The sequence below is a fragment of the Lemur catta genome, chromosome 1 (assembly GCF_020740605.2).
Source record: "Lemur catta isolate mLemCat1 chromosome 1, mLemCat1.pri, whole genome shotgun sequence".
NCBI lineage: Eukaryota > Metazoa > Chordata > Mammalia > Primates > Lemuridae > Lemur > Lemur catta.
The window spans coordinates 94,556,164-94,577,381 of NC_059128.1; the positions used below are offsets into that span (position 1 = coordinate 94,556,164).

The 21,218-nt window shown below is 41.5% G+C and overlaps 1 protein-coding gene across 6 annotated transcripts in view; it reads right to left on the reverse strand.

Annotated features, from left to right (window-relative positions):
• CSNK1G1 (casein kinase 1 gamma 1) overlaps positions 1-21,218 on the reverse strand; it is a 163,207-nt gene that overhangs the window by 2,153 nt on the left and 139,836 nt on the right. For 3 of the 6 annotated variants that reach the window (XM_045540907.1, XM_045540905.1, XM_045540906.1), the window contains one exon: positions 14,822-14,928. The exons of 1 other annotated variant lie outside the window; for it this stretch is intronic. In XM_045540907.1, coding sequence (XP_045396863.1) covers positions 14,822-14,928 — 107 coding nt within the window. Of the gene's footprint in view, positions 1-1,598; positions 7,531-14,821; positions 14,929-21,218 lie in introns of those variants that run through there. 2 more of the 6 variants (XM_045540910.1, XM_045540908.1) reach the window with 1 other exon arrangement.

Consider the following 21,218-nt stretch of genomic DNA (forward strand, 5'->3'; position numbering starts at 1 on the left):
ACCAAGCCATATTTTCAAAGTAACCTTCTGCATATGAGAAGCTAGGGCTAAAATGGCATAAAAGCAGCCTTTCCCCAACCCCACTTTCAAAAGAAAATCAGGTTGATGGATAAAATGCTCTTTTTGTGAAACTTTTCTCTCATGATCTTAAACATTGTTTTCTTCTTTTACTTGCCTACCAGTGGAAAAAAATAAATCATTTAATGAATAGTTAACAAAAAAACTGGAACCAGCCAATCATGCCCAGATTGGCAGTTGTTCTGTTGGCCATATATGCACTTGATTTTACATTGCTCATCATGTTTTATCTTGTTTCTCATTAGTAGAGCAGAGTTACAAAGCTGTGAATTAAAATAAAATCTAAGCCCCCCAGGTGACTGAATGGACCTCCTCTTGGCCAAAGGGACCCCAGAAGTACCCTAAAGCTGAGTTGCTGGCCATGAGAAGGGAGGTCAGACATGTTTTGTCATGCCCCCTCCCTCCCTTTTTGGAGATATCTATAACTCATTAACAGGCCTAAGGCTATACAAGACAAAGAGCTTAAATCACACCCGTAGGTCATCAATTTACTTAACAGATCACTTGAGTCTGGGTATATGTCCGGGATATATCTTGTGGATTGGCTCTGATCAACAGACTTCCTTATCTTAAAACATCCCATGCCTTGGCTGGGCGAGGTGGGTCAAGCCTGTAATCCTAGCACTCTGGGAGGCCAAGGCAGGAGGATTGCATGAGGCCAGGAGTTCAAGACCAGCCTGAGCAAGAGAAAGAACCCGTTTCTACCAAAAATAGAAAAGATCAGCCGGGCGTGGTGGCCCACCCCATAGTCCCAGCTACTTGGGAGGCTGAGGCAGCAAGCTCATTTGAGCCCAGGAGTTGGAGGGTGCAGTGAGCTGTGATGATGCCACTGCACTCTAGCCTGGGTGACACAGTGAAACTGTCTCCAAAAAAAAATAAAAAAAGCTTCATTTCTTTAATGAATTACAAATCAAAGAATCTTCAAACCCACCTATAACCTGTAATGCCCTGCCTTTTCAGGCCAAACCAATGTACCTTCCAACCCAATGTACCAAACCTTCCATGTATTGATTTATGACTTCACATGTAATTCCTGGCTCCCTGAAATATATAAAACCTAACTGTAACCCAACCGGGCAAGACCCACTTGGCAAGACCACTTGCTCAAGGTTTCTCGGATGTGGCTCTCCAGGCCATAGTACCACATATTCAGCTCAGAATAAACCTCTTTAAATTATTTTACAGAGTTTGTGTTCTTTTCTGTTGACAAAGCTACAAAAGTTGTTCCACAAAGCAGATCCTCACTTTCTGGTGTTTGACCTACCACCCAAGAACCACAGGGATACAGGAACTAAGATGTGAGTGACTAGGTCCAAATTCTTCCAGAAATACTTATTTTTGAGGTGACTCACAGGAGAGCAATGTTCAACCCAGAGGAATGAGGCAATAATGCCAAGTATCAGGCATTTATTTTTGCTCACCACCCTTGAATCACATCAAAGTTAGTCTAGCTAGATTGGGAGTTACAAATGAGCCAGAGGAGATTAAAAAGACAAATCAATCAACCAAACAAGTAAAAGTAGCCAAGAAAGTTAAGATTTTATTTTACATACAAAAAAGGGTGCAAACTGAGTCCTTTCCTCCCCAAATTGGAGAAGAGGTATACTTAAAGATCACATTTGTGTTTTCCATGGTGCCCTAGGAAATGGGCTACTTTGAGATAACATATCAGAACCCATTTTCTAATTTCTCTAAAGAAGGCTACTTCCTCTGCAGAGAAGTTTTCCCTAATGGTATACAAATATCTCCTCCCGAGGAAACCATTTTAAATACACTTGAAATTGACATTCATGTTTAAAAATACTACAAGTTTAATTTTCACAGCTGAGCTTTGCGACCAGTGCCAGGGTTTATGAAACATTACATATCTAAAAAACAAAACAAAAAAAAAAGTAAAAAAAAAGAGGCATTTAACAATAATCAGACACATCCACACATCAATTAAAACTGATTTCCATAGCTGATTTATACATTATCTAGTTTTTAAAAAATTGCAATCAACATCCCAACATCTTTTTAAGAGTATAATGGGCAAAGATTAAAGAAACAGACAAATAATAAAATAATAAATTAGAGCATGTAATAATATCCAATAGGAATTGCTGAATCAACATTATTTTCCATGGGGGGGACTATAGTATTTTTGGTTTCATCTTTTATCTTTTCTGATGTTACTCTTTCTCTCTGCTTGATAAATGGGGCTCATTCCCAGAGCCAGCTTGCTGAGACACTAATTTGAGAAGTTCACTTGTCACTTGTTTACCTCTGAGAATACTCAGGAACACATGGTTCCCAGCAGCCTGGACTGTGAGTCTTTATGATAAAGTGAAATGCATATAGATGAGCACATACACAGGCACACACATGCAATCACACACCCCTATCTGTAAATACATTTCTCCCCAAAGAAATGGCTCATCTTTCCTGAGACATTCCTAGCAGATTGATAAGCCTTCTAAAAAGGGTTTCGGTGCAAGGGCTGGCCTGGGATTTGGTCTGGAGCTCATGAAGAGGAACACTGAAAATGACTCACTTTCCCTTAAAGAGGGGTTGTGGCATGTGTGGGGGGCAGTCAGGACAGCTGTCCTCTTGTACACTGCACCGTCATTTATTACCATGAATAATCCTCTGCTCTGAAAGCTTAAAGGTGGTGATGGCACTGGAAAAGTGATTGTGAGTAGTAAAAGAAGAAAAATAACAAAAGAAATTCTGTCCACAGATCTGAGGTTTCTTTATAACATCAAGTTTGATAATCAAACTAGAAACATATGGAGTACATGTTCACTTTTTCCTTTGTAAGCTGATTTACAAATACTGGAGTGGTTTCCTGGTTGTTTTCTGAGAAAACGTCAACTACCATTGTCTATATCCAGGGAACCTACTTACTATTTTGAATACAATGAGAAATCTATTCTTTTGCACCTAGTCACCTGCAAAAGGAGTTAAGAAAAACATATTTTTAAGACTGCTTACTAGATCAAAGACTTCCAAGATTCCTTATTTGTGGCCCAAACACTGCTCAACACTTTACAAACCCACAGAAGGGCCATGGCTGCCTCTTGTTTTTATTCAGAAACAAAATCACCCCCCACAAACTCAAACCCAAAGGAATCCCACTTTGATCTCTATCAGCCTATCATGGGGAAGACTGGGAGTCACTGACCATCAACCTCTAGATGGGACTTCCCGGGACTCTGCAAAAGCGAGAACCTCAGAGCTAGGTGCCTGTCACCTACGTGGCCAATCCAGAATGGGGTGCCTAGTTATCCTGGCTTCCTGAGGGTTTCTAGAATTCATCTGCTCTCCATGGGGCAACAGTGGGGGTGGTGGCAGTGGCCTGGCAAAGGTAATGTTGGCGGTATGGTGCCAGAAGCTCCCAATCTGAGAAACTCTAGCCCTAATGTGGTTTTGCTACTGGAGACAATATTGTCATGGCAATTCAGTGGGAATGGAAAACTGGTTTAAATATGAAAATGGAACAGGTGGCTGCAACACGGGAGGCATGTGGGCTTGGGAAGAGATGCATCATAAGAAAGATCAAGTTCCTTTGAGGAGATGCTTTCTAGCCTGCCACGGAAGTTCTTATTTTTGAGAAATGCAGGCCATGCTTGCTCATTGGGAGAAGGAATGGATTTTATCTTTTACATTAAAGAAAAACAGTTAAAGCTATGACCTTTAGTAACCACTTTGACATAATATTACCATTATTACATATTTCTGGCATTACAAGTGGTTACTAACACCGAAAATCAACAGTGAATATGCACTACCAGTGTAGACCTCCAGTGAACTAAGTTGGAAGTTACTTTAGAGGTGAGGGACACCTCTTCTGGCTAATGGGAAGGGGCTGTTCCTACGTACTTGGAGTTCTGTGAGAATAAACAGGTGATCAACACTTCTACTAGAAACCTCAGGATCCCTGCTGTCACCAATAGCTCATACATTCCAAAATAAAATGGACTTTAACTGGAGGCTAACCCAGTCACTCAACTGGTACCTTCCTAGACCCTGTTTACTCCTAGAGAGACCCAAAATAGAAGAAGAATGTTAATTAAGGCAGTCATGAATGCATGTTGGCTGCTGGGATGCTCTGGGCACCCTTGCGGAGTAGTCTGGAGTAAGATCTCTGGGAAGTGCCAAGGCCTGTAGAGCAACTTGATCAACCTTTATATGCTTAGACTGCACAGATACAAGTCATGTTCTGGTTATGGGTGGGGGGACCCTTTGTGCCTTAGTGGAATCTTGGCCTGCTTGCTTCAATCTGCTCAGAATGCAATGCCTGAGGGACTGGAGGGCTTGGGAGAACTCCTAATGGTATAATAAAGGGTTTTTTATGAACAGATGCTGAGTTAGCCTTAAGAAGAAATACCTGCATCAATCCCAAAGAAAAAGATTCTCAGACATCATAGCTATGAAATGGAGAAAGCTCAAAAACTACAGAGCAAGTGGACTGGGGCAGCGGGGTAGGGGATGGAGGGAGTGCCTAACCCCAAGGATCTAGCTGAGGCATACAGCTAAGCAACTATAGCAATAGGGCAGAGGAGGGAGCCCTGATAGACTGATGGGACTGAAACTGATGACCAAATCACTTCTGGGGTACTCAATTTTTTCGTTTTGTGTTTTTTTAATTTTAAGGAAGATCACAATAGAATATTCCCCGAGTCCAGAACCACCTTGGAGTGTCAATGGCCCTGGAAGGCTCACCATTGCCCTGCATGCTAAAGGGACTTGGGGCTCTTCATCTTTGTTACGAAAACCAAATATCTACTGAGAGATTTGTGGGGGCTGGAGAGTGAGAGCAGTACATTAGAACAACCCTCCCCCACAACTGCTCAGGTTCAACCCCTCAAGAGCTAGCCTTTTAAAATTTTTAAGACAAAAAAAAGTCACAAATACAGATGCAAGGTGGTCACTATCTTTGCTTTTTTGTGGAAGCAAGGTGGGGGGATGGGGGAGGCACTTAGTAGGGTATAGAGTCCCAGGATGCTCCAGGCTTTGCCACCATTTCCCCCTGCCCTCTTGAAAGGCAAGGCATTTTCTATATAGGGATGAGGAATTTAAAGTTTCTGTACAGGAAGTTAGAGTTGGCCAAATGCCAATTAAGGAACTATGAAAATTTCAGTGATGGGGCTTCAACCACCAAGTAATGGCAAGGACACAAACCCCCAATATTCAAAGACCTTATAGGGATGGGGTGTGACAATTCATCTCCCTGCTATTCAAATTTTCATATTGTACAAAAACATTTCTTTTAAATAAATGACAGATTACAATCTTTACATAAGCTAAACAGGTTTGAATCCAGTGAAGTGATATTCCCTAGCCAAGGTCCAATGGGATAGGTGAAGCCCAGTAACTCTAATCCATGCTACTTCTGCTCTGAGTAAGGTGTATCAAGGGACACGTCAGGAAATGGCCACTACCAGAAAATATCCCCACATCCTCCAGTGCAAAAGAGAGCCTTATACCTCAAGCCAGAAGTGAAGATTTCTGTGCTTCACAAACCACCAGACTAAGTGACCAGCCATGATCCTCCACGGTTAGCTCTCTACTCCCAGATATGTCAACAGTCCTTTCCCTGATATAAATAATCCTTTCTCTTCTGTCATATTTAGAATGAGGAGTCACTGTTGGGATAAGCCACTAAACTCAAATGAAAACTGAGCATCAGATGTAACTCCACATACTATTGGCTTTTTAAACAGTGACTGAAGAGCTAAGACCCTTCATGGTAGTACCTTATATGAATCCACCATGGCAGGAGGAGGGCATATGAGGGAGGACATGCTTAGATGCATGGCCATCTTATTTGGAAAGAGTATGTCCAATTGAGAAAATAATTTCAGACCTTTCATTTCAGCCTCCTTTTCCCTGAAAATTTCCAGCACCAACCAATCTTACTCTCCTGTTCACTGCAGCCCATGACCTGAGTCCTAAGCCTGCTGCTATGGACCTGCTGGGAGATCTTCATAAGCTTGGTTTATGATGAGGCAGACCAGCCCAAATGCTACAATTCATCTATTGGGGCAGACAGGACACACTCATTTTCTTTTCCTGGCCCTATGATGCCACACCCTGAGGCTCCTCTGGCAGTTGAAAGGCAGGTTCACTGTCCTCCTCTTTTTGTCCTAGTGGCAATCATGGTGGTGGCTGTTTCATCACTAATTTTATCCCCCAAGTCACCAGGAAGTCAAATGGCTGTCTAGTTGGAAGTCCCTGGCAGTGGAGAAAATAATTTTGAATGTTTTTGTTAAGCATCTCCTTCTCTGGGATGAGCTGTCTCCTGGTCACAGTCTGGCTCGGCTGGCTCATCCCATGTGCTGGAGAGCTAGGATTTCAAACTGTAGGTTTATTAGGTCAAGATGCTCTGGTAGGAACATTCTTCAGCAGCTGAGAAGATGAATGAAAATTCAAGTATGTTTTCTTGCCAACCTGAGTGTTCACTCAGAATGACACAGAGTTTGGCTTCTTCTCTTCTGCAAGTCAAACTTTCTCCAATGAGAATGTCCTCTGGACCCACGTTTTCTCTGAATGGCTTAGCTGGCCCCATACCCCTCAAAACAGAAAAAAGTAAAACCCCTAATATAATCAGACACAATATGCATCTGCCATGTTTTTTGTTTAAAAAAAAAAAAACTAAAAGTGCAATAAAGTCAGTTTTCTTTCCTTTGCTCAGAACAATGTGCATTGTCCTACTACCACCTGGAAAAAAGAGTTCACTTGTCAAGAAAGCTAAGAACGCCAACAAACAGGGACAGTAGACTGCAGATTTCTCACAGCTTGTGTCCTACAGTGTAACTTCACAGGAGGGAGGGAGGGAGGAACCTGAACCCCATGGCCAGCTGGGATGGATGCTGCATAGGCACAGAGGAAGAGGAAACCATATTCCCAGACACACCTGGGAGGTGGAGAAAGTTCTTCTCCAGCCCAGGTCTGCCACCTTCCTCCTACCTTCTTGGCATCATCCCCAGCCTCTTGAGCTCCTTCCACAGACAAAGCCTTTAGCTCACTAGCTTTTATGCTGGAGAGGGCTGTGGGTGGAGAAAAACCAGGAGTAAACTAAGAGGAGGGAAGAGAATAGTAGTCCTTGAGTTTTTGTGAATGACACTTTCACTGTAAACAATGGGAAGGAGAGTCAACCAGGCGGCCCCAAGGGCAAGCAGTGGAGGAACAGCAGCTCTGGGACCTGCTCAGAGCCTTAGGCAGGCAGGGATGGCCATTGACCCACTGGGCCCTGGCTGCCACACTGGTTCCTTCTGGGGGCATCTGTTTTCTTCTTTTTGGTTTAGATCTCCACCCTCCCCCAAAGAGGAGTCCCTTCCAATGAGAAATGGCAGGAGCTGCAGGTGCAATTGAGTCAGAGTCCCCAGAGCCTGAGGACTCCTGGGAGGCACTGGTCACTTGTGGCGCTGAGCAGTCTTCTTCCTTTTCCTCTTAAAGAAACAGCAGCACCTGGAGCACAAGGAACATTCCAAGTCAGTGCAGGAGGCCTGCAGGTTCCAGCAGACTTAGGCCTGCTTCTGCTTACTGCAGGGGGTAGAATTTTCCCCTTGGCACCCACCCACAGGGCCACCCACAAACTACAGTGCACACCAGGAAAGCCAAAAGAAACAGCTGCTTGATTTCAATCTGCAGCCATCCAACCTAATTATCAAAATGGTGCAGGCTAGGCAGGGCTGAAACAGGCATTTCTGGAAGGAGGATGAAGAAGGCTTCTTTCCTAGTCTAACAGCCAACCCAGATGCCTCATCTTTGTCTAGGACCAAGGCTGGGAGTCCTCAGGGGTGCATAAGTATAGTCTGCACTGTCTGCTCCTTGACACTGAGGGTACAATTATTTAATGCAACTTACTGGCCAGCTGTCTGGGAGGCTAAACTAAGGCAAACAAATCCCATGGCAAGTATGATGCTTGGAACTCTGGGAGGATCTTACGATGCTACCAGTGAAGGATGAAGGATTCTCTCTACCCTCTAACTCTGCCCCCACCCAGGTACCTGGAGTAGGCAGGAGAGGCCCTGATTCTAATAAGAACTGTGAGCCCACAGCTCTTACTGACAACGGTACAGCTTCCCTTTTCATGTGGAGGGGACCAATGCCATGGCCTAGGAGCTGACCATCAGGACAATATGCTCTCTGGTTGCAGAGTACTGCCCAGCTTAGCTTCCTGAGACTGCTGCTGCTGTGCCAGATGGGGTTTAAGAACTGGCCCTGTTTAGGTTGCAGTTGCGGCCTGTTCCCTTATGAGCCCTCCAAGTTCTGCCTTCTAGGGAACAACTACAGTTCTGGCACATCCCTAAGCCTCAGTACCCCATCTTCAGTCTGTCTTTGGAATAGAGATTGTGACTCTTGCTCAGGCAGTCCATAAGGGGGTGATGAGGGCTGTGGCAAGGCTGTACAAAAGATATGTCCTTTCCAGGGAGGTGACATATGAGAAATGAGAATGTGAGGGGCAGAGGTGGTGGATGAGTCAAAGATGCCAGATGATGGAGGTGAGTAAAGTTGTATGTATAACTCAGACTTGCTGGACCCTTGAAAGAAAAGCTTTTCTGAGAAAACTATCTTTGAGTCTCTTGTCTAATCCTTCCACGTTGAATGTCAGGAATATTCACAAGGAAATAAAGAACTATTACTTACTTCCCATACCCCTAGGTTTCCTATTGTAGCTAAGATTCCCTCTCTTTTTAGACTCCTTGGTATTCCTACATCCACTGGATTGGTTATTAAAAACTTGGATTCTGGTTCTAGGTGTTATTTAGATTAAAAAAAAATTGGAGAAAGCTTCTAAGAATGCAGAAATAAACATTTACGAAGATAATGATGGGCTTTAACCATTATCTGAATGAATCAAATATGGAAATTTTGGAAATAGGAGTATATTAAGAGGGTCTTAAGAAGATTTTCTCTGATTGCATCAATGACATTTATGAAGTCATTTGAAGACACTTATGAAGTACTATTAATGGGTGCAAATATAGTCACTAACCAAAGTGTCTTGTGTATTGGGAAACTGAATAAATTCTTCTAAATAAAAATGATCAACAGTTTTGATTGTTTAAAACAGTCATCAATGGGAACCCTGAGGAAGAATTTTTTTTTAAATGGTCTTTTTCTGTACATACGCTTTAGAAAGAAACATTTTCCAAGTTGAATGTCCAGAAATTAATATCAAAGGCAGCAAATTAAATCTCTATGTCAACAGACTTACCTGTTTCCCTATTAACCATGATTTTCAGAGGCACTACTAACTTTTAAGTCAATTTCTATTCTTTTTGGAGGATGCTAAGATGATAATTTTGTGTTTTTAAATAAAAATAGTCAAAACTAAATTTGAAACACAGTTTAGTTCCATTTCAAATTGTATAATGACTTCCCTTTTCCTCCTCCAAGGCAAGTCATAAGAGTTAATGTCTGTTTACAAGAATATCACAACCTGATGTGTAATGCCGAATTCCTCTGACTAGAGGAGAGTATGAATTGTGGTTCTGAGGAGTTGGAATATTTTAAATTTAGAGCTCTAGATTGATTTTTGCTAGTTACTATAGCTAATGCTTCAGCAATAGCAGGAATTTTTAATAATTCTGTCCATGAGGAAGCAGGTCCTACAATCTGCTCTTCAACTCACTGGTTTCTGTGATGACTACTAGCAACAGGACCTGTTAAACTAGGTCAGACTCTAGACCAAGTTTATTGACTGACTCCATACAGATGTGTCACTCTCAGAAGAGAATGAAGGCAAGTGATGAGCCCCCCTTGTGTCTTAGGTTCCCTTCCAATTGATTCTTTGTTTGGATGACCAGAAGTTCTCAACATGCTGGAGTCAAATCGATCCAAGTCTCCCTAGTCACAAGCCATCCCATGCTCTTCCCTAGACCTCTGACACATTACCTTTTGCATACTGCTCTCTTACTATGCCCAGGCTCTCTCCCTTCAGCTATTCCCTTGCTATGTTCCTCTCCTCTGCCACATTTGTACGTTCTTCCTTTCCTCTAATACTTGGCTCAAGTCCTTTAACCATCCTTGTCTACAGTGACCTCTTGGCCTCTCAGCCTCACAAGGGCAATAACCTGAAATGTCCTGGAGACCTCCTTGTCCTTTCATGTGTGTATGTCTTATCTCTCCAGCTAGATGGTACCTAAGCTCTTTTGGGCAGGCTTTGGGACCCCCTAGAGTCCCAAGTACAGGGTTGAATGAACATACAGTAGGCCCTCAAGTATCTGTAGGCAGGATCATGTGACTGACACCTCACAGGAAAAAATAGACCACGACAATGTCAGATTACACAGACACATATTTGCAAAATGAATAGGCCAGATGTGCTCTTTGATATCCTAAGACTAAAATCCTGTTGTTATCTTCAGTATATTCCTGTCTCTAGGGAAACTCCTGTAGGCAATTTGGCTTGGACAGTTAGGGTTTAGAAACCAGTGCCCAACACAGTCACTGAAGACAAATAGAAACAAGGTAGTCATAAAGTTTAGTAGGCTGTTATATTCATGTAGAATATGACCCTATGTGTGCAGACAATGTGGGAGAGTTGCAATTCCAGACCAAGTTTAGGAACACCTGGAAGGTCACAGGCAGTGTCCAGAAAGAGAGCCAAGGAAGGGGCTCCGTCTTGTAGCAAGAATGTTCCTCACCACATATGGACTCTTTAGTGCTTCTCCTTCCATATACCCCATGTTGTTCCTAAGAATACATTCCAGGAGCCTTTCCAGGAGTGGAAAAGACAGGCTCCCATATGTCAAAATGAGCTCAGTCAACCCTTGGGCCACTATACTCTCTTATAGGAGTAAAGACAGTAAATGAAAAACAAACAAAACAATCCCCAAAACAACAACAAAATGTCTATTTCTCCCCCAAGAAGGAGCTCTCTTTTTTTTTGAGAGATTTGTACTCTATAGATGGAAGAACCAGCTGAATCCAAAAAAGTCAGAGATTTTTCCAAAGCAGTCAATTTCTAGGTTAGAGACCAAGTTCCGGAACGTAAAAATTATCTGGCAACAACACTACCTTCATGGTTGTGAGGAAATACAACTGATATCTAAACAGCTGATATAGTAACTTTGTCCTCTTACCTCTGTGTCCCTTTCCCTCCGATGATATATGGTCATATTAATTTGGGAGAAAATTCACTCCGCTAAATATAAAGAGATAATTTTGGATACTGGTTTGGTAGGAGGAGGCAGTGATAAGGTGGGTTGAAAGGAAAGAAGGGATGGAGTAAATTCCTGGGTATAGGCCTGCCCCATCCCCACCTTGTGGAGCTAGTTCCCCAGTCTGGGTGGTTATGGCACAAGGAGGCATATGGAAGCCAGTCAATGTTCCTAAGGCATTTGTTTGGCTTTGCCAGTCCCAGCCTAGTCTGGTCCGCTCCCCTTGCATGTGGACTGGAGAGAGGGACTCACCACAGGTTGAGCATTTTCAGGCAGCTACAGAGTATGTAAAGAGAAAAACACAGAAAGGAAGAAAGAGAGAAAGAGAGAGATATTAGTCCACAGAGGTGAGATGGAAGCGACTCCCTGTGAGCCATGCAAACATGCAGTATGTGTCTGTGTTTAGTTTCTTCCTCTGTCAAGGTAGGGTGAGTAGGCCCAGGCCACTTGGTCCCCACATTAAAGTGGAGGGAGCAGGAGCCCAACAGAAGCATCAAGGTGTGAGCTGGATCTCAGGGGTAAGGCAAAACAGAAAGAGCTGATGGGAACCCCAGGGTGGGCTTTCCTGGGCAACTTCCAGGAAAGCAGCAGATGAAAGAGCAAATGACCCTGCCTGTAAGAACTCAATCAATCACCAAGGGCAAGCCATTTTGGTTTCCACATGAAGTCTTACTGTGTAAGCTAACAGTTAAGCTAACCCTCCTAACTATTTTGAGGGAAAAAGAAGTCTCTAGCTTTTGTGTAAGTCCAACATGCCTGACCAAAGCAGCTAGCAGTTGTCTCTTCCTCTAGAAAGGGAGAAAAGGTTTTAAGAGACACTTTATCTTATTAGAAGAGGAATCAGAGGGAGGAAGGTCATAGCTCTGGATTAAGGTATAACTACTAGAGAAGGGCTGAAAGTCTAATCCTGTCAATTCTCAGGAGAAATGAGGTTCACTTTTGTTAAGTGATAGCTAAAGTCTGGATAACCAAAAATTCCTGTGTTCTTACTACAACAAAAATCGATCAAAAAGCTGCCTAGCCTCACCATACTTAAACAAGGACATGTGTCCTATAGCTAGAGAAAAAGGGAAGTCAGATGTTCATTTTGTACGTAGAACAAAAACCAAGACCCTGTAATTTCTTTCCACCTTCACACAAAACAAGCTGGGTGAGGAACCCAAAATCAAAAGCTTGGAAGTGAAGGTTCATGTAGTCTCCCCAGTACCCGAGTTAGTCTCAATATAGCCAAAAGCCCCCTCTACCCCACAGGCAGGCTGTAGGAACAAATGGCATCACAGCTGTGAGCAATGAGGGGCTGTTGGGAAAGCCTCAAGCTTCTCTGGCTGTGACTTCTTCCTGTGAAAATGATGAAGCAGGTGAACACATGGCTACCCTTTCCCTGCCCCCGTACACATAGAAGGCCAAGAAGAATAACACATGGTGAGGCCCTGACAATTCCCTGGGCAAGATGGATTGCGAGCTCGTGAAATCAGTAGGAGACTCAGCATACAAAACACTCTAAGCCACGAGCTTTTGGATGGCATTTGGTCAAATACAAGTGTTCCCCTCTGGTTTCTACACCTTTCAGAAGGTCTGAACCCAGAGCTAGAGACACAATTGTCCTTTTTGCTAAATGGGAAGACTTTAAACTCTCTTTACATTCTAGAGTTTAGATTATACCAGAACAGAATATACCAGGTTGAAGTCTCTTTGTGTGAATGGGTCCCTATCTTACACACAGAACACAAACACCACACTCACATACACAATTAGTGCACACATTTACCAAAATGAAATGAGATGAATGGGTTCAAAAAAGAAACCTATATAGGGTGCATCATAAGACTAAAGTCCATTCGATCTTGATATTCAAAGTATAATACTAAATCCAGAGCTATACTTCTAGCCTTCAAGGTAATAGCCACAAAAGAGAACTGGGAGTGGGGTAAGGGTAGAAATGGGTATAGCTATTTTTCAAGCCCAGACAATGTTTAGGTCAGATCATGCTCAGTGCAGTGGTTCCCAACCTTGGCTACACATTAGAACTACCTGAACTGTTAAAATTCTTGATGCACAGGCCACACCTCAATAAGTTAAATCAAAATATCTGGGGCCAGACTCAGGCATTTGTATTTTCTAACATACCCCAGGTGACTCCAAAGTTCAGCCGAGGTTGAGAGCCAAGAGGGTGAGAGTAACATACTGTTTATTTAAGAGAATATAGTTTTGTCATGGAAACAGAAAAGCTGTCAGCACCATTAACATCTCCAAAGTCCCTGAGAATAGGGAGGATATTTCCTTACTAAAATGGTCTCTTCCTGGCATAACCAGCATCCCCCCCCACCTTATGTATCAGTGCCTCATATAAGCTGGGAGAAGAGCATTTGAAGCTGCCTACAGTCAGTGAAGGCTTGACAGGAGAGAGTCCAAGTCATCCTCAGCTACTTTTTATCTATTGGGTAGGAATCTTCAAGCCCTGGCGTTCCAAGGAAAGGACCTCTTGAAGACAAAATGAGCTCATCAAATAGATGCTCAGGAGAGCAGGGGACTGGGCAGGGGCACAGCCATGTAAAGTGAATCTGGAAGAAAGAAGCAGCAGCTCTTGGCTGTCTACTCAATGACTCACACCCAGAGGTGTAAGCATGTTCTGGCTCGTATTTCGGCTATCTGGGGTTTCAGGAGACCACTTAGGGCACAGTATCACCATAAAAATGTTCCCTGCTTCAGAGAAGAAGACACATGGATATCCTGAATATTCTCAAAGGGCTTACAGGAAAGGTCATTCATATCAGGGTTGGCAGCAGTTACTGACTGATGATGTCTCTCCCTACCTGAGGTCTTCTTAGAGTTTGAGTCTAGATCTGAATTTGGGATGGGTAAAAAAGGGAAAGAAGTGGTAGAAATGCTGTTTTTGCAGTAGAATCAGCAGTTATTTCACCTTCCACCTCAGATTCTAAGAGTTTAAACACAGACCATGCACAGAGCACCAAGGGGCTGGTGGTATGGGCAGACATACACATGCAAGAAAAGCAGAAAAGGGCATGAGGGCAACCTCCTCACTCTCTTGGGATGAGTGTCACTTCCTTTTCTGCCTAATACCCTCTTACAGGTGCAGACTATTTTTCTTGTCTGACTTATTTAGTTTCTCTGAATCCAAAATCATTTGAGAGTGAACAAAATGGCCCTGAAACCCTTGTTCCAGGACTGTACACCCAGTTGTTAGCCCACAACCAGCAATCAAACGCCATTCAGCATGGCCCATGGTTTAACAGAAGATTTTTCTCTGTATTCCATAGAGAGCAAGAAGCTTCACGGCCCCAAGAGGCTCATAGCTACTATCTGTTGTAGCCCTGATAACATGATTATTTTAGTTCACTATATCTTTTGCCCCATGTGGACTAGAAAAATATGACTATCCTCCCTGGAATCACAACTAAAGAAGGGGAACAGCAGCCTTAAGGTACCATGCAAACCAAAATGGTCAAAGGAAGAAAGCTGTGGACACAAGCATGAGGAATCTAGTCTGAAATGAGCAGCACACAGAGAAGAAGAGACAGAAAAGATTTTTTAACTTATGACTTAAGAGCCCCCTTGAAAGATGAACGTACTTAGCTTCCTCCACTACCTCCACCTCGGCATGAGCTGTGATTGGTGCATTGGAGTGGGCTCCCGTGGGGTCATCGACATTCAGCTCTCCATTGGTTGAGCTAACCACCTGAAACAGAAAGACAGAGTGTGACAGGTACATGGCAATAAGAGCCTCCTGCCAGCGCCAGAGAGGGTCACTAAGGGAAATCTAGTCTCTAACCTAGGCACTAGCCAGGCAGTGTCTGTAATATTTGTTTCCTGGATTAAGGGACTAACTGTCCTAATTTAGGGAAGGTTCCCAGACACACATCATGTAAGAACAATAAATTCAATGATGTAATCATATAATGATGACAACTTCCATAATGAATGCCTACTCTGTGTCAGGCACTCTGCTACATTGTATGTGTGTGCATGTGTGTATCTGCGTGTGTGTAAATTCAATCCTCACAAAAACCCTATGAAATCAGTCTTGTAAAAAGGTCTATAAAAGATGGAAACACTAAGAAATGACCTTACCAAGGTATAGAGTTAGGGTCTATGGACGTCCATGAGGGAAGCTTGTTCTAAACATATAGATACTTTCATACTGCAAAAATGTACACAGTACTTTACTAAATTAAAAATAACTGCATAGCTGACTTCTAAAGGTAAAAGCACTTTGTTCCCTTTAATGAGATGGGTAAATTCTATTCCTCTGTTTATTATGCTATAGAGACTTGGTGATGATGTTAAAAAAAATTCTTTTTTTTTTAAATGCAATTATGCTTGGATAAAAAAAATTCTAAAAAGGAAACCAATGGTGGGCACCAGAAACTATAAACAATCACACTTTCCTTCAAAAATTTCTTCTTGGCTTTGACCATTGGTTTGAAGTTACTCAAATAACAAAACTGCCACCTCTCCGGTGAGAGGGAAGATGAAACACTTTCCCTTGGAAAACCAGTCTTATTTCAACGTCCTTTATTTCAGGTTCATTGTCATCCCACTTCTCACTGATGGTCCCCAAAATGTAAGTGAAGGCTCTCACTCCTGTCATCTGGTTAATGTGGACCCGATCAGGCTTCTCTTGCTTGTATAGCTGCTTCTGCCACCTGGTTTCATTTCCAGCACACAATTCCCGTTTATGTGGGTGCTGGGAAGTGGGAAAAGGGACCCCGTTGCTGGACAAACCACTCTGCTGTTAAAGACCTTGGCTGAAACATGGGAGAGAACCACAAAATAGGATAAATGGTTCGGATATAATATGCCCTTGGGTAAGTAATTTCGTCTATTTGAGACTGTTTCTTACAGGTTGATGAGAGAATTATGTATGTATAAGGCAGTGTCTGGTACAATACCTGGTACATAATAATGGAGGCAGCATAGCACAGTAAATAAGAACTGGGCTCTAGAGTCAATCATCTCTGGGTTTGAACCCCAGCTTCACCACTTACTTGCTGTGGATTCTTGGGCAACAGCCACAGAAATCGCTTAGCCCAGTGCCAATGATACATGGTAATGGCTCAATATTCATCTTACTGTTATTCTCCCTCCATTAAATGTTTATTCTTATCTCCCTCTACCTCTGGGGTCCTCACCAGCAGTTAATCTGCAAAAATTTCCTGAATAGTCATAAAAAGGAATGTAGGAGTAAATGTTTAATACAAGTAGCCTTTGGGGCAGACAGGGTGAATACTACTTACTAGTAATCTATATCCACCATTACTTCTAAACCAGAAATAATTGCTGTTCTTATTAATAACACATGCTTTTAAAAATATTAAAACAATGCTGTACATTTAGTGAAAAAATGTATAACACTGAATTTGTACTTGCCCGAGGAATATCCAAATTTCTGCTAGTGATCAAATTCAGCATCTTAATGGAACAACTTGACCTTATTTTTCTCCTGACATGATATAATAAATACCATACAATATAGTATTCTTGCCCCCCAAAATTAAAGTTTTATCTGAATCTAATCATGATAAACAAATCCAAAATGTGGGATATTCTATAGGACAACTAGGCTGGACTACTCAAAAAAGCCTTTCTTTAAATATTAAAAAAAAAAACATGGAGAGATTGTTATAGATTAAAAGGATTAAAAGAGACTAAGAAATAGGCCAGGCTTGGTGGCTCACGCCTATAATCCTAGCACTTTGAGAGGCTGAGATGGGAGGATCACTTGAGGCCAGGACTCCCAGACCATCCTGAGTGACATAACGAGATCTCATCTCTACAAAAAATAGAAAAATTAGGTGGGCATGGTGGCATGTGCCTGCAGTCTCAGCCACTGAGGAGGCTAAGGCAGGAGGATCACCTGAATTCAGGAGTTTGAGGTTGCAGTGAGATATGATGATGCCACTGTACCTGAGCCTAGGCAACAGAGACAGATCCTGACTTAATTAAAAAAAGAGAGAGAGAGAGAGAGAGAGAGAGAGAGAGAGAGAGACTAAGAAATTGAAAGAGATTGAAGAGGCCTAACAACCAACACGATGCAAGAACAATGTTTAGATCCTGGACACTACAGTATTAATTTTGGGGGCAACTGGAATTAGGGAAAATGTGATATGGAGTGTATATTAGACATTATGGAATTAATTTTCTCAGATAATGACAATGGTCTTATTGTGATTACATGACAGAATGTTTTTATTCTTAGGAGATGCAGGATGAAGTATTTTGGGATAAGGTGTAATGATATTTGCAACTTTCTTTCATATGGGTTGGCAAGGAAACACACACACACACACACACACACTCACACAAAGAATTAAAGCAAATATGGCAAAATCTTATTAGTTAATGTAGGTGAAGGATATACAGGGGTTCATTGCATTTCCCTCCCAATTTTTCTGCAGATTTGAAATTTTCAAAATTTGGGAAAAAATAGCAGAAACAAAAAGTTGAGGAGAGAAGGTTTACAGATTGGAGAACCACAGTTCCTCGTTCTAATGCTATCCTGTTAATTTCCTCAGTCTTAACATTTGCTTCTTGTGGATATATTCTGGCTGCACACTAATGATAATACTGGTAAGTTCATTCTGTGAACACAAAGGTTACAGGAGAAATCATAGTAAGTTTCTTAATGAACAATTCAGGAACTAGACAAGATGTTTAATTAAATGTCTTGGCTTCTAACTGACATGAATGAAGCATTAGGAAGCAACACCACTGAGAATTACCTGGTCAATTTGGGTCATGGTGCCCGCTCACAGCGTTTTACATGTCTCATACTTTCTAATTTCCCCTTGCTATGAATTGCCACTTGGGCCACAAGCAATGTCCTTGGGCAATCTAAGGGAAGAGGTTATCCCCGTTTTACAGACTAGATATCTTGCCTGTATCAATGAGCATCTGGTCTCAAATGAATCAGGCCCAAATGGGAACCTTGCCACCAGTTCTCTACCTGTAAACTATACCTAAAACATGTCTAGGACTCTTAATAGCTACAAACCTGGGCTTTTATACCATCTGCTTAATTATTTCAGGTTGGAGGAACAGTTTCTCAAACCACTGAAATGCTGTCTGGATGTGCAGTAAAACAAATACTAGTGTAAGTGACAGAAGAGCTAGATCGCAGGCCTACCTTATCATCGACATCCTCTGTGAGCCCTGTTTTCTAATTCTGTAAGACAGGGCCAATAACATTCATCCTATCTACCTCATAATTACTGTGGCAGGTAAATACAATGATATCTAGGAAGGTGGTGAAAAATTGTAAAGAACCTCATGCATGAATGAATTATTGACATTTTAAACAATATCACTGTTACACTTTTTCTATTGAATTTTTAGTATAACTTCATCACAAAAAATAAGCTTCATTACAAAAAATAAATTTTATTTACACAAATGAAATATTGACATTTATTTTGGTTTAATTACTATTAAAATTAATTCCACATTTCTCTAGCTCTATCACCCAAGACCAAAGTAATTAATATCTTAAAGGCCTGCTTGTAAGAAAGACTAAGGTGAAGTACTATTTTGACCTTTAGTCCTTAATAATGATAATATCCTTTTTAGGAGTCTCAAAAATTTAAGCTATTAGTCCCATTTTTCAAAACGTCACCATAAGGAAAATTCGCAGTTGTGTACCAAAGAAAACAGTACTTTAGTTGATATGTCATTCTTAAGTATTATACCCTTGCTTAGACCTGGAAATTCCCTATACATTTTAATTTAAACAACTTTAGAATAATCTTTTTGAAAAAAAAAATAGTCTTGTTCAACTTTGGCCTTCCACATGTAAAAGATCTATGGAAATACTGAAAAAATGGGAATCAAGGGGGTCTGCCTGTTAAATAGGTTGGAACAGGGCTGGGCATGGTGGTTCATGCCTGTAATTGTAGCACTCTGGGAGACTGAGGTGGGAGGATTGCTTGAGTTCGGGAGTTTGAGACCAGCCTGAAGCAAGAGTGAGACCTCGTTTCTACCAAAAATAGAAAAAATCAGCCGGGCAAGGTAGTGCACACCCAGCTACTTGGGAGGCTGAGGCAGGAGGATCACTTGAGGCCAGGAGTTTGAGGTTGCAGTAAGCTAGGATGATGCCAGTACACTCTAGGTGGGGCGACAGAGCAAGACTCTGTCTCAAAAAAAAAAAAAAAAAAAAAAGGCTAGGAACAGGAACATGCATGTGTCTTATACAGAGCAAACTTTTCTCATCTTGGCATTCTGCACTCACTCCCAGGGTCATGGTATCTGCAGGCCATCTAGGTTAGGCCAAGTATGATTTCACAAAATTATCTTTGGAAAGTGAGACAACTCAGAAATATGGGGACATTGGTTGTGCTAGAGAGGTATTGCTGATTTGGTTTGCAAAAAGTACAACCTTTACAAGTTTACAAAAATTGGGGCTAAAATAGTTTAAGTCCGAAGAGGTAAATGTAATGAGGAGTAGCAGAGCTGGACGTATTAGGTAAATGGTACAATTGCCTGTCCTCTATCCAAGTGCCGAAGAAGCTGGCAGAACTTAGCTTATAAGGAGTAGAGGGAGGTTGCATTTTTCAAACGTGCTGCCAGAGACACTCTAATTGGCTCCAATTGCAATCAAAAGACAACACCTCACAGTGGACAGTAGGAAATACTGTCCAAATGAGCACCCCTATGTTCTAGGTACATAACTCTAATAGACTAAACTGCTTAGATATACCTATGAGGTGTGTTCCTTTTAAAATTATTTATCTTTTTTTCTAATTACAAAATAAACATGTTTATTATTTCTAAAAATTAGAATATTAAAAAAGACAACATAAAAAGTACAAGTTTCCAGTAACATCATCACATGCAAGCGGCTAGTAGGAAATCCAGTACATGTTTCTCTAGAGCAAGGGTGGACAAAGTATTTCCATAAAGCACCAGTAAATATTTTAGGCTTTGAAGGCCATATAATCTCTGTTGAAATTACTCAACCCTGACATTGGTAGCATGAAAGCAGCCATAAGCAATATGTAAACAAATGAGCATTGCAGTGTTCCAACAAAACTTTATTTACAAAAACAGGCAGGCAATGAGATTTGGGCCATTGGCTGTGTTTGCCCCCTGACTCTACATTGTTTCTTTCTTTGTTTCTTCTTTTTTTTTTGAGACAGAGTCTCGCTCTGTTGCCGTGGCTAGAGTGCAGTGACATCATCGTCATCATAGCTCACTGCAACCTCAAACTCCTGAGATCAAGGTGATCCTCCTCCCTCAGCCTAACCAGTAGCTGGGACTATAGGCATGTGCCATCACACCCAACTAATTTTTCTATTTTTTGTAGAGACGGGGTCTGGCTCTTGCTCCGGCTGGTCTCAAACTCCAGATCTCAAGTGATCTTCCTGCCTTGGCCTTCCGGAGTGCTAGGATTATAGGCATGAGCCACAGCACCCAGCCCATTGTTTCTTTTTTTCTCTGCATACACTATCATGCATGTATGTGTGTTCTCACATACATATTTAAATGAAAATAAATAAAAATGGGGCCAAATTTTATATACTGCTTTGCAACTTCTTTTCATAATATATCTTGGACATTTTCTCATAACACCTAGAGATCTATGTCTCAAGTGTATGAAAATACTATATTTGTTTAGTTAATGCTAAACTGATTAACATTTAATTGCCTCTGATTTTCTAGTATTATAAAGAAGCTGGCAATAAACATTCTAGAACTACACAGTCCATTATAATAGTTACTAGCCACGTGTGGCTACTGAGCACCTGAAATGAGGCTAATACAAATTTTCTGTAACTATAAAATACACACTAGATTTTAAAGACATAGTAAAAAAAAAGGTAAAATATCTCATTAATATTCTTTGTTTACTACATAATAAAATACTTTAGACATATTGGGTTAAATAAAATATATTATTAAAATTAGTTTCACTTGTTTCTTTTCTAAAGTAGCTACTAGAAAATCTAAAATTATAAATGTGATTCATTTATTTTG